This window comes from Lacerta agilis, chromosome 4, assembly GCF_009819535.1.
Source record: "Lacerta agilis isolate rLacAgi1 chromosome 4, rLacAgi1.pri, whole genome shotgun sequence".
Taxonomy (NCBI): Eukaryota; Metazoa; Chordata; class Lepidosauria; order Squamata; family Lacertidae; genus Lacerta; species Lacerta agilis.
The window spans coordinates 69120009-69134076 of record NC_046315.1 but is presented as its reverse complement, the minus strand read 5'-3'; the positions used below and the strand labels follow the sequence as shown (position 1 = coordinate 69134076).

The window sequence follows — 14068 nt, the reverse complement described above, 5'->3', positions numbered from 1 at the left end:
AGGGGGAGGAAAAAGGAAGGATGGAGGTAGAAGGCAAAACAGCAAGAGGAGGCAGGGAGGCAGACAGATGGAGGAGAACCCAATAGCCATGGAGGAAGTCACTGGCAGAGTGCAAAAGGAGACAAAAGCAAACTTTCTGAGTTTCTGGTCCATGGTCTCTCACGACTTCAGAGACACCAATACAGCTTCTTGCTAAGGGTGCAAGGGAGTCTAGGTACATCTCTGATCTTAGTGCAAAGACTTACACTTGCACAGTGGAAATTCCCATCACATTTCTCTCTCCTTCCTTGTCCCCAAAATCTGTTCTGGGTTTCCCCCCAACCCTCCAGAGCAGATTTGAGAAGGTCTCTTCCAAACATGGAAGTCCATGTGCTAACAAAAGGACTTGTTTTGCCGTAACCCTTTGTTACCAAATTACTGTACACCACAATGAGTCGTTGGTAAATACAGTATAAAAGCTGTAAACAAAAAGAATGCGAAATGCCTCTTTCGCATAGTCAACTGGTCTTGCACACTTGAAGCTATTCAGTGGTCACATTTTAATATATTTAACAATAGTTCAGACCCTTCTTTTGGCTAGTGGCGTTTTTAATTCGAGTAAATGAACCCACAACACTGCCCTGGAAGGGAGAGCTTGCGTCAGCACATTTGTGGTAATAAGACTAAATATGTCTGAAGTGGTATTAGTACAGTTAAACTGGACTACCCAGAATCATCTGTGCCTACAGGCTAAAGAGGCTTATTTAAATGAAGAAGGAAAGAGGATTTCTCACAGTGCAGTGAACAAAAATGAGCTCCGCAGAGGACCTTGAATATCCTCGTCTCTTAATTCAGTACCAGAATGGATTTTTAATATCAAAGGTAAGGCTCACAAATGATAGACCTCAAGAAAATTTAAACTAGGAAGTGATGCTTTTTTTCTTCTTATTGTGGATGTGTGCAGAACCTAGAGCATCTATACAGGTGAATCTTTTAATTTATCTGTTTTAATTTGTGTTCAACAGCTTGCAATAACAGCTGCTAACTAAATGTGCTGGGATGAATGCAATGAATGAGATTTAAACCAGTATCGAAGTAACTAATCTTAAACCCCACCATTTGAATCATCTCCGTTGAACCAGGGCTCTTTTAAAAATATTATAAACTAAAATTTCCAAATCTGCAATCATCTCTTGGTAATCTGAAGTCCATACATGTTTAGGTTAAAAGCAAATGATGTTTTGACTTTTCTGAATATCAAATCTGGAAAAATCCAGCACCAAGCAAAGATGTCGCTTAAAGTAAATCTCACATAGAGTTTTGCTACCTTTTCAGTGCCCGCTTGTAGAAAGAGCTCAATTGCTTTAGTGCTTATAGCTTGTGCCCTCCAGGAAGAAGTTAGCCTTGTTTCTTAACAACAGTATTTTGTTGTGGAGAGAGAGCAAGAGGTGTCAACAGAGTTCCATTTTGATATACCCGGTACATCCAAGATTCTTCACAGGTGTGAAATAGGAAAACTCCTAATATGAACCTTTTTTAAAAGAGAGAGAAAGAGAGAGAAAAGAGATTCTCTTCTGCAGGCGATATGCAATTCCAATCAATAGAAAAAATGCAAAGGTTTTGTAAACTCACAAGGAAGCTGGAAACGATTATAGTTTTCAAAGGTGCTAGAAAATCATTAATAAATAACTTCAAACTAGCCCCAGGGGGGAAATTATCCCATCAAAATTTGTGGCAAAGCAAGATATTGAAGCAAGCATATACTGTATAGGGATCATGTTGCTCTTTTGAAAAGGAGTCTGTTGCCAGGATAAAAACAATGAGGACATTGACTTGTAGCTGTGGCTTCAACTTACTGTTTTTATTATTTTGTATGGCAACAATAAAAGGCCCACCAAAAATATGCATTTAGACTATGTTGTTGTTGTTGTTCAGTTGTTCAGTCGTGTCCGACTCTTCGTGACCCCATGGACCAGAGCACGCCAGGCACCCCTATCCTCCACTGCCTCCCGCAGTTTGGCCAAACTCATGCCAGTCGCTTCGAGAACACTGTCCAACCATCTCATCCTCTGTCGTCCCCTTCTCCTTGTGTCCTCCATCTTTCCCAACATCAGGGTTTTTTCCAGGGAGTCTTCTCTTCTCATGAGGTGGCCAAAGTATTGGAGCCTCAACTTTAGGATCTGCCCTTCCAGTGAGCACTCAGGGCTGATTTCTTTAAGGATGGATATGTTTGATCTTTTTGCAGTCCATGGGACTCTCAAGAGTCTCCTCCAGCACCATAATTCAAAAGCATCAATTCTTTGGCGATCAGCCTTCTTTATGGTCCAGCTCTCACTTCCATACATTACTACTGGGATGTAATTTAGTAGTAATTTAGACTATGTATGTTTAGTTTAATAAAGACCTAGATGAAGCTCAACAATGCATTGCAGAGGTCAGTTTAAAATTCCTTCTGCCATTCGGCTCTAGGTTGCCATCCCAACCAACCCTGCTTACCTGGGAGCAAGCCTCATTGAATTCCTTAAGACTTACTTCTGAAAAGTCACTGCACTGCTAGCCACTGCTGTGCTTTCTCTCTTTGCTTCTTTCATCCCTGCCCGTTCCTTTGGTTTTAGGTGATGTTTGCTGCCTGTGAGCTGGGCGTATTTGATCTGCTGAGAGAGTCAGAAGATCTCTTGACCTCGAAGGCCATTGCAGAGCAGCTGGGCAGCAGCTTCCAGGGAATGGAGAGGTTGCTAGATGCCTGTGTGGGTTTAAAGCTGCTGAGAGCAGAAGTGAAAAAGGAAGGAGGTAACCATGTCAGAGAAATCTAACATCACCGGCCACCCCTGTTTTGGCCTCTGCACATTATGTGCCTAGAAACTGACCATAATGTTAGGAAGGAAACAGCTGCGTACACCAGCTGCCCCCAACCTGGGTATCCCAAATGTTTAGAACCTTAACACCCATCAGCCTTAGTCAGAATGGCCAATGGTCAAGGTTGTTCAAACCACCTACTGAGCCCCAGGTTGGGAAAGGCTGGTCTATCCTGACTGGTGTTGGCTTTCAAGGGTTTCAGGCAGATTTTTCCCCTGTCTGGAGAGGCCAGGGATTGAGCCTGGAGCAGGGGTAGGCAACCTAAGGCCCAGGTTTCTCAATCCACCTTCTCAATCCGGCCAGCAGACGGTCCATGAACCAGCGTGTTTTTACATGAGTAGAATGTGTCCTTTTATTTAAAATGCATCTCTGGGTTATTTGTGGGGCATAGGAATTCGTTCATTTCCTCCCCAAAATATAGTCAAGCCCACCGCATAGTCTGAGGGTCAGTGGACTGGCCCAAAGCTGAAAAAGGTTGCTGACGCCTGGCCTGGAGCCTTCTGTTTGCCAGTGGGCAACAAACAATTCTTAATAATGTTGAAGGTAATCTGAAATAGAGATTGCTGGTTCTGGTTCACCTGCTCAACTGTCTTTCAGCTTTGGTAAATAGGTTTTGCCTATTTCTATATTGTTTTGATAACCTGCAAGCTGTGTTTGCTACAAGCGAGGGTGGGGGGGGGCAATATATATATGCATGAATGCACCATGGAAAGTGACTCTCAAACCACTTCCAGCTCTCTCTTAAATGATTGTCTGTTTCTCACCTGCAAAACAGAAAGACTTTTGTGAAACATTCAAGGGTGAATGTGTGTGTGGCATGGACAGGAGGAGTCCCCCCAACCCCCGGCGACCACCAGGTGGAATGTAGATTTATAAGAGGATTGCGTCAAAAATTAAGTTGGACAAATGAATTGTGCAGATGCATTATTCTTGTTCTTAAGATGATGGTGCCACAGATATCATCACCACTGTGCTGAATACTGACTTTGCCTTCTTTCCTCTTCAGTATTTTATGGAAACACGGAAATATCAAATCTCTACCTCACAAAATCAAGCCCAAAGTCTCAGTATCATAACTTGATGTACTATTCCAAAACCATCTATTTGTGCTGGCACTACTTGACAGATGCTGTGAGGTAAGGTGAACGATGAGGAAGTTTATGTTGATAATTGAAAAATGAAACCTTTGTAAAAACATGCAGTGAACCACTGCATTATTCTGTTCGCATGGATCTTTTTCAGGAAAACTACTGTTTACTGTTGGATGCTGAAGTGCTAATAGTTCAAACAGGACTGGTATAGAGTTACTATTGTTACACTACTACTTTATTTTTTATACCACACACCAAGTGCTAGCATTGTGAGATTGTTAACGCTGCCTTAAGAAGATTCATTTTTTGCAAGTGTGTTGAAACCAGCTAGGGAATGCTTTGTCATAACATCAATATTTACCGAGATAATTCTCAGGAGGATACTTAGCAATGAGTAACTGGCACGAAGGTGTTGAGATACCAGTTGATTCTATTGTCTGTGCCAGAAGAAAACAAAGGAAATTGGGGCGGATTTTTCAGCGAATGAGGACCACCATATCGTTCCACTGATTTCTTTGAAGTAGCTGTTGTTAGTAATGCTAAGTTCTTTATCATGGATGGTTGGGAGCTGTGTAAGAGGCTTTTCCAAGTTCAGCTGCATCTGGAAATTAATGCAAATTTAAGATAGCCCATTTGCCCAGTTTCCAAGTAGAAGCTTCCCAACAAATTTCCATTATCTTCAAGTTCTTGTCATTTGCCATAATCTAGAGAAAGCAACAGATATTTAAAAAATGGGAAGGCACTTGAGCTCAAGACATTTTTAGAGACCCTCTTAATACCTGTCAGTTGTTTCAGAAGGAGTAGAAGGCGGAACTGAATCCATATTTCCCTTCAATTCAAAACAACTATCAAGCGTAGCTCTGGCAGAAATGCATCCTGTATCACCCATGTGCACCAGTGTTGGAACAATTCCCTTTGGCTCAATTAAGAATGCACTTGGCAATTACAAGCTTCCTCGGCATGTGTTTGGAAAAACACACACATCTGTTTTCTAAGAGATCTCTCTTGGCTTATAGGCACCTTATCTTATGTCTGCTTGAGAAGAAAGCTGCCTTGAAATTTATCTCCACCTTTCCCAGCCAAAACAACAGCAACAACCGTGTAAATAAATTCAGTGGGGAAAGAAAGGGTTTTTAGAGCTGGGTGAGAAACATCAATTACATGAAACCTTCGCAAGGAACAAATCAAAATAATTGACCAAAAGCAGATTATATGTGCCAAGCAAAAGGCTGCTTGGTTGGGTTGTCTGGTTCACATAGTTCAGAGACAGCTGTGAGAGTTTCATTGGGCACAACTCTTATGCATGTGCCTATAAAGCTTATCTGGCTTTGGTTGTCAAGGCCACTGAATAGTTGGGATGTGTGAGGGTGTGTGCAGAATTTTGTTTTACATTCCAAATCAGAGAAGACCTAGGGGGTGAGAAGCTTGATTTGCAATATTGTTAAGAATGATAAGCTGGGCAAATTTGTATTGTGTGGAAAGGAGGAGTCCCCCCAACCCCAGGCGACCCCTGAGCGGAATAATGACTCAAGACAACGTGCTATGGGATTAAAATTGGCCACAACTTTATTAAGATTCAGATGTAGGGAGACCTTGGCTCAGGCACTGGGCATTTATCCTTCCCAGTCCCCAGCCGGGGATCTGGGAGACTTCAGGGTTATCCAGCATGTGTGGGGATTGGGCTGGCCCTGGAGAACATATGTTCAAGCAGAGAGCCCGCCCCCTGTTTCGTCGCCGTTGGAGGGGAGACCAATGACAACCTATTGGCATATGGCCAATGCCTCCCCTCAAACAACCCCTTTAACAGGGAACCCTGGTATCACCACTGCAAGGGGGACGTGGGTCACCACTTCACACACACACCCCATTTAGGAAGATAGATTAAAAGATTCCGTCCAAGGGCTGAAACCGCCAAGGTTGTGACGTTTTGCTACGGGGAAGGCAAAACCTGCCAATGCAGGAAAGTTCCTTTCCAGCCTGTGATGTTGCAGCGCCCACGTACCTGTGGAGAAGAGGTTAACCTGCAAAAGAAAGCTTAACTGAGGGAGGGCAGGGTGGGAGAAGCTCTGGACCCAACTGCCGTTTCGCAGGTAAGATTCACCTTCTGTTGTGTGGGCAAGGCGGTCCCTCTTCTTACCTGGCCAATCCCCTGGTAACGCAGCCCCAGGTGGGATTGAGCAATTGGCTGAGGTAGGAGGAGACCTCCAGAAATCTATCCTGGGGAGGATGAAGCCAGCCTGAACTACCAGGAGCCGCACTGGGATCTGGGGGGGCTACGTGTGACCATGCAAAAGGCACCCTCATTTGATGTGGGGAGCGGTCATTCCATACAAGGTAATTGCTGACATCGCTAAATTGCATTTATGGTTCTTGATACAGCTAGGGATGTAGGCATGTATAAGCATACTTCTGTCTCTTATGTTCCCAGGAAGGATGGGAGGTTCCTGAATATTTTGATGATTTTTTTTTTTTTAAGCTAGCTTACTTCAGGATCACTGCTGCTGTGAAAAAAGTGAACTCTATAAGCAACATCATGCAAACATTCTTAGGCATTTGTTCAGGATTCTTCTTGAGTATGGAAGTATTACGTAATATAAATGACATTTTAAAATTGGCTGTTGGATTTATCAAGATTTTGTCCTCCGTTAATTTAAGGGAGGGGAAAAACCAATATGAGAGAGCGTTTGGCATTTCATCAAAAGATGTCTTCGAAGCACTTTACAGGTAAGGCTTCCACTATAAAAGTTTAATCTAAAACACAATAGATTGCCCCGATCAAATGTCTCTGTGTGCACGCTGTTTTTGATAGCAACGATGGTTATTGTGTAGGTCATTAAACTGTGGAAGGAGCACACAACAGCAATCTGTTTTGGAGGTTAATAGTATATGGTTAACTGAGGCCAGGGTGTCATGGTCCAATTCTTGGTTTCTTAAGAGATTTTCTGAGCACAATTATGCACAGCTCTTCTGCAGGGATGCCTTGCTCGTGCAATAGAAATAGCAGATCCATGTGTCCGTTTGCAGAGCTGCTCCCTCCACTGAAATGAATGGGGCCATCTGTGCAAAGATCTCATGGGTGTGTTAAAGAATATGCAATTCTTTTAATTAGGATGGCAGAAAAGCTGTCCATGTCTTTTAAAAAGGTAAAGGGACCCCTGACCATTAGGTCCAGTCGTGTCCGACTCTGGGGTTGTGGCACTCATCTCACGGTGCTGGCTGAGGGAGCCGGCGTACAGCTTCTGGGTCATGTGGCCAGCATGACAAAGCTGCTTCTGGCAAACCAGAGCAGCGCACGGAAATGCCGTTTACCTTCCCGCCGGAGCGGTACCTATTTATCTACTTGCACTTTGACGTGCTTTTGAACTGCTAGGTGGGCAGGAGCTGGGACCAAGCAACGGGAGCTCACCCCATTGCGGGGATTCGAACCGCCAACCTTCTGATCAGCAAGCCCTAGGCTCTGTGGTTTAACCCACAGTGCCATCCACGTCTCCGTCCATGTCTTTTACATAGCAGTAAATCATTGTGGGCATTTGCAACAAGCTTATTGCTTGTGCAATTTCAAATCTCTAGATCAGAGGAAGAAATGATAAAATTCATGTTTGGATTGAATGCAATTTGGAGCATTTGTGGCAGAGATGTGATAGCTGCATTTGACCTTTCTCCGTTCCCTGTGATATACGATCTTGGAGGTAAGTGCCATTTAATAATTTTCCTTTGACACACACAGAGAAATGTTAAAATCTTGCATGGAAAAACTTGCAGTTTTAGACAACTGCCTGGTTTAATGAAGGCATTGAAAACACGGTGGGCCTATTTTATGGACTGGCATGAATTTTAAGAGTTGCAAGCAGTTACTCCTATGGCAGCTTGAGACAATCCAGTACTCAGGAGTACCAGTTTGCCTACTGGGCAGCTGTCCAAACCTGACCTTACTGTAGTGGTTGGCATGTTCTAGTACATAACCATGTTAGCCTCAGTGATACCTATAGGATTTGAAAATGTGGTTTGCAGCACCCAGTGGGGCTAGTGAGGGCCTTCTCTGTAGAGGAACCAAATATTTCCTTCTGTATCTTGGCTCCTGTTAGTAGCGGCATAGCTGATTTCAAGTCCCAGCACCACTTGTGCCATCAAAGAGGTTTGTGGAATGTGACCTCATTTCATGCTGAGTGGGTGCCAGGGGACCTTAGCTTGGGAGTGTTGGAAGTGGCGCTCACTTAGACTGGCGAACTCCAAGCCCCATGAGCAACTCCCGGTGGCCCTCTCTGGCTGGCATGCCCCTTCAGTCCAGAGTGCCAATAATATGTGACCCTCCTCATATGAGAAGAGCACACAAGTCTTCTAGCATCACACAGCAAGAAGAAACAGACATCTGTAAATCTAAACTATGTTTATTTACAGTCTATGTACAGAGACTCCATTTCTATGTCTGTGTTCTCCAAGCTCTGGCAGAACAAGAATACAAACTGCAACACGGCAGAAGTGAAACTAAATTACAGTAACACTCTTACTATGAAAGAGATAAGACGGTCTTCCATTCCCACACTCTCTCTCAGACACTCATGTGATTTATACTAATCACAACAGTCTTGCTGAAGCAGCAGAGGATACACAAAAATCCTAATGGGGGGTGGGAGGTGGTCTTGTCCAGGCCAAGACTGTCGGAACTCTTATGCCACTTCGGATGAAGCAGGCATCATTCCCTGCCCAAAATGGTAAGAAACCCAGAGGCCTGGCCCATCCATACTCAAAAAAGGATGTGAGAAACGAAATAGTGCTGTGCCAATATGGGTGGGTGGGTGGGTTGGTTGGTTGGTTATTTTCCTCCTCCTCCTCCTCCTCCTCCTCCTCCTCCTCCTCCTCCTCTGAACTCATTACTGTGGGTTTTTTTGTTTTGTTTTTTACCCTTTTCTTCAAAAAGGAGGCGCTGGTGCTTTAGCCCAGGAATGTGTTTCACTATATCCAAACTGTTCAGTCACAATTTTTGACCTGCCTAAAGTAGTACAGACAGCAAAGAAGCATTTTGTGTCCTCTGAGGAACGGCGGATCACTTTTCATGAAGGTAAAGATGGTGGTTTCTTCTGTGTTTTCTGAGAAAAGTAGGATGAGGAGGAGAGCATTGCTCCTTACTATAAATTCATTTCCCTTCTCTGCAGAAAGTAGCCCCATAATTTAATACTGTGCCTTTTTTCCTAAGGCTATTCCCCCCCCCCGACAGTTGAAATATTTGATTTCTAGGAAATTTCAGAAGAGCCATACAAGTGTGACCTGGAGCTATGTGTGTGTGTGTGTGTGTGTGTGTGTGTGTGTGTGTGTGTGTGTGTGACTGCAAAAGCTCTCACTCCCTAACATATAAGTCACTGGATGGATTTTAGAGTTGGCTCTTCCAGAAAAAAGTTTTGGCTGCTTGCATGAATGTTTCTTAAAATCCCAGACTCTGGGTGATATTCAGCTACTTTTTAATCAGAGACGACCCATTGAAATTAATGAAGATGATTGTATACCACCCACAGTGTTCAAGAATGAAATAGGTTAAATTATAATATTAGAACCTCTATTCTCTGAATTAATTACCAGATAGACCATCTTCACATGGAACCCAATACAAAAAGTGCCTGTACTGCTTGGACTTGCTGTTCCTTCTTTCACACATGCCTTGCGTCCAACAAATAGAAAACATGTAGTTTAGATGCTTTTATTAACATGGTGCATCTCAACAGTTATAAAACCCGTCCCCCCAGAGAGCTTTAATGCTGGCTCAAGCATGAAAATAAACACCAGCAAATCTTCTTCTGATCTCAGCTACTTTGGACCCATTCCATGTTTTATTGACACGCTGGATGCTCAGTTAATCGGAAATTAATGTTTGTTTTCTGTCTCATACAGGAGATTTTTTTGCAGACCCAGTTCCAGAAGCTGACCTGTATATTTTAGCAAGGATCCTCCACGATTGGGCAGATGAGAAATGTGTGCAGCTTCTCAAAAAGGTGCAGAAGGCTTGCAAAACTGGTACGCACGTGTGTATGATAACGTACAAGAGCCTGGCTAGACATTGCGTCCGTCACTTCAAAAAACCAAGTGCCTTTATCTCCCTGGGACTGTTTAATGTACTCTGTGTTTTCCATTAATTGTGACGTCAGCTTGTCACTTAGCATTCTTGCAACCACAGAAGGAGGGGTGGTAGAATTGGTGGCAGGCTAGGCAAGTAGATATCACTCATGCAATAAGGCTTCTCCTTCCGCTCCTCTCCCTGTAGCCCTTCAATCTGTACTGGAGGGCTACAAGCTGTTTGAGGCTGGAGGGGAGAGAGAGAGAGAAGAGAAATGGGAAGTATCACTGTGTAGGTGGAATGAAGTTATTGGTTCTCAACATACCGGTAATTCAAGGAAACTTTTTATCAAGGGGTGAACTGCAGCAGCAAATGTGCCCCAAACAGATTTTATTAAGAAGCTCTAAAGATAAGAAGTTTCTTGAAAACACATTGAGAACCATATCTATTTGTGCAGCTGTCTCTTTCATTCTTGAGTTTTTCTACAACTGTTACTGATCTTTTCTATTTATGCTATTTTTTTAAAAAAAGAAAGTCGAGATTCAAAGCATCAAGCGGCTAGTCTCATGTGCCCAGCTAAGCTTTTTTCTACTCTCAAAGCAAGCATTTCTCTTGCCACCTGACTCAAAATCAAAATCAAATCAAAAATCTTTATTACGGTCAAAGACCAGAAAACAGATAATGACAACCCATAATCGGATTGCCACCTGACTATTTTTGAAGCTCAGAAGGGTTTCAAAAATAGTTGTGATAGGCTATGGGAACCTGCTTTTAAAAGGGGGAGGAAATATTCAAAAATCCCACCAAGCATGCACAGACTCCTAAGTTTGTCTACGTAGCTGTCCTTGACATTAGAAATAAAGTAATTGAAATGTTAGTGGCAGTTGTAGTTGTAACCCCCTTTCAGAAGTTACGGAAGGACTAAATGAACGTGGTGGCCAGCGGCATTGTGAGAGCAGGCTGAATATACTGGCATCTCTCTCTCTACACATTGATTGATTGATTATATTTCTGTGTTGCTTTTCATTCAAATGAATTACAAAGCAGCTTGCAAACGATAAATAACAATAACAGAACAGAACATGACAAATGCAACGTAAATCATATAGAATAATTAACATATCATCAGTAAAACAATTACATAAAGCACTATTAGCAAAACAACTAAAAAAAAAGCTAAACAGCACAATTGCAAATTATATCGTAGAATTCACAATGGTCACATGTATGACAAGATGAGTCTGGTGTTGTCACTCCCTATATCAATCAATTTAGCCTTTCTATAACGTCTTGAAAGGTCTATGGTTATTTTATCATGGCAGCAACAATACATCATTTTAATTTAATGTTCAGTTTATAGTAGGGATAGCCAACCTGGCACCCTCAAGAGGCTTTGGACTCCAACTCCCATCAGCGTCAATGTCAGGAATAATGGGAGTTGTAGTCCAGCAGTATCTGGAGGGCACCACATTAGCTAGCTCTGGTTTATAGGAAGAGTATAGAGATCCGCACTTTGCTTACTGGTCTAAATCCTTGTTGTTCTGTTTCACGTAGCTCCATCATCATTCCTGGGTGCTCTCTTTTTCTTGAAATCTTAGGCTGAGGTTATAGACCCATTATAGGATTAAGATGAGGCCGGGCAATGTGTCAAAATGAACCTTGTTTTCCCCAACCAGGTGGCGGCGTTTTACTAGTCGAGACACTTCTGAATGAAGACAGAAGCGGGCCTTTGGAAAGCCAGCTCTATTCCATTAATATGTTGGTTCAGACTGAAGGGAAAGAGCGGACCCCTGCAGAGTACAGCAGCCTCCTCACAGCAGCTGGCTTCAGGGAGATTGAAATCAAGAAAACTGGAAAGCTGTATGATGCCATTTTAGGAAGAAAATAATATAGTCTCTGCAGCTTTCTTATCAGACGTGGCAAATAAAGCAAGCATAATAATGATGGGGTTTGGTTTAAGTTAAAAATATCTACCCAACTCACAGTTGCAATTAGAATATCAATAGCAATCTAATAACTGTCAAATGTTACAGTACTAATTTATTTAATTGCAGCCTAGGGAAAGAGAGTGCCTGCTTGGCCTTTTCAGTCTAGAATCCCTTTCAGCTTAAGCATGCCTTACAGTCCACAGAGTGAATATTCGTAGGTATGTTCTACTAGCCATTGTTTTGGGCCACTGTGACGTCATGTGAAGTGTAAAAAAAAAATCAGTCAAGGAATGCTAATCTAGTGAGGGAAATGAAAACATTACACAGGTGCAGGGAGATGTCTTAAGACAGATGTAGAGGAGACGCAGGGTCAATGAGATGATGGGTCAAGAGAGAGGGCTAGGATAGAGTCAGTGGCCAGAGGACACTTAGCTCACATGTTGTAAAGCAAATTCCAAGTCTGCTATGGTGTCTGGTAAATGGTGGGGTATGTTTTCTTGTGCATTTCTGTGTGTGCAGTTGTTAAGCGGACTTTTGTATTGCTGGCTTCATGATAGAAATCCAGTCCCCATGTCTCCTCCACTCTGGCTCCAAGGCCTCTTCCTGCAAAGAATGAGACTTAATTGTTTTGTTTTATTTTATGTATTTATAGTCTGCTTACCTCCCAAATTTGGATTCAAGGCAGCTAACAGAAGTTTAAAACATTACAGTTTTACAAAATACACATTAGTGAAAACAAAAGTAGTTCATAGTTTAAAATGTGTTAATTCACTTCTGGAGCATGATTCACCCCTTAAGGAACATCACATTAATCTGATATTGGAGGTATATTCCAAAAAGAAAGGAAACAAAAGAAAACCTTTTGACAGATGGCAATATCTTATTTTTTGTTCAGACTAGCCCTGTTCTATAATAAATTTCTCTGAAATGAATTATTTTGCAAATGGTAACTCGTTAATCAAAGAAAGAAAAGGCTTATCAGTTAAATACTTTGACCCTTGTGTTAGTCAATAGAAATATCTAATGAGCAGGATTTATTTAAATGCAAAACAGTCCTGGAAGATGGATCTATGTGCTACTGTATTGTGTAATGATTTTGGGGGGACAGTCTGTTGCAGTCTAAACAAAGAGCATTCTGGCACTTCTAAGCAGCCTCTTGCAAGCTGATGCCCTCCAGAGGCTTGCAGTCCAAAAAATCTGTAGGATGTCAGCTTGGAGGAGGCTACCTTATAGCTATTCAGTACAGTGGTACCTCGCAAGACGAATGCCTCGCGCAACGAAAAACTCACTAGGCGAAAGGGTTTTGCGATTTTTTTTTTGGTGACTCGCAAGACGAATTTTTCTATGGTCGTGCTTCACAAGATGAAAATTTCAATGCATTCCTATGGGAAACCGTGCTTCGCAAGATGAATTTTTCGCAATACGAAACGACTCGCGGAACGAATTTATTTCATCTTGCGAGGCAGCACTGTATAGCTTTGGTGAATTGGAGCTTACTTCATCACATCAGATATGTGAAGTGTCATCCTAAATTGGAAGGCGACATTATAAACAATGAGGTCAAGGGTAAGAGGCAATGTAAATTAAAATGTCTAAGAAAGTAAGTGAGCTCTCTCAGCCAGTGTGGTGTAGTTGTTAAGAGTGGTAGTCTCATAATCTGGTGAACCAGGTTCGTGTCTCCGCTTCTCCACATACAGCTGCTGGGTGACCTTGGGCTAGTCACACTTCTTTGAAGTCTCTCAACCCCACTGTTTGTTGTGGGGGAGGAAGGGAAAGGAGAATGTTAGCCGCTTTGAGACTCCTTAGGGTAGTGATAAAGAAGGATATCAAATCCAAACTCCTCCTCCTCCTCCTCCTCCTCCTCCTCCTCCTCCTCCTCCTCTTCTCACTAAACAGTATCACATTTGCCATTAGATGGTGCTGCTCTTCTATACTTCAGCTGTACCCTATGACTGGTTCTGAAATGTCTATGCTGGCCAGCACGTCTCCACTTACATTCAAGGATGAAGTTCAGCGCTGAGGTCAAGTTGCTAAGACCAAGAAAAATCCACTGTAAACATCCTGCTCCTTAATTCTGCAGAGCAAACATTCCATTATTGTGGAGTGTTTCCTTGTGAAATATAAGTGGAATCTCATTCCATAATTTTAAAGTAACATGCTGTATTTCC

At 42.6% G+C, this 14068-nt stretch overlaps 1 protein-coding gene across 1 annotated transcript; it reads left to right on the top strand.

Annotated features, from left to right (window-relative positions):
• The first annotated feature begins 676 nt into the window (after positions 1 to 676).
• ASMT (acetylserotonin O-methyltransferase) lies at positions 677 to 12531 on the top strand. The gene is made up of 8 exons (XM_033145866.1): positions 677 to 861; positions 2595 to 2769; positions 3842 to 3971; positions 6582 to 6650; positions 7497 to 7615; positions 8845 to 8985; positions 9810 to 9932; positions 11649 to 12531. Exons 1-8 carry the CDS (start codon positions 790 to 792, stop codon positions 11858 to 11860), a joined length of 1041 nt encoding a protein of 346 aa, XP_033001757.1. The 5' UTR covers positions 677 to 789; the 3' UTR covers positions 11861 to 12531.
• Positions 12532 to 14068: the final 1537 nt, after the last annotated feature.

Bases quoted from the DNA above. Each gene is read 5' to 3' on its own strand.
- ASMT (XM_033145866.1), top strand. From the start codon at position 790: ATGAGCTCCGCAGAGGACCTTGAATATCCTCGTCTCTTAATTCAGTAC. The intron at 862-2,594 runs GTAAGGCTCACA...CTTTGGTTTTAG, and splicing joins ATGGATTTTTAATATCAAAG to GTGATGTTTGCTGCCTGTGA. The intron at 7,616-8,844 runs GTAAGTGCCATT...TTCTTCAAAAAG, and splicing joins TGTGATATACGATCTTGGAG to GAGGCGCTGGTGCTTTAGCC.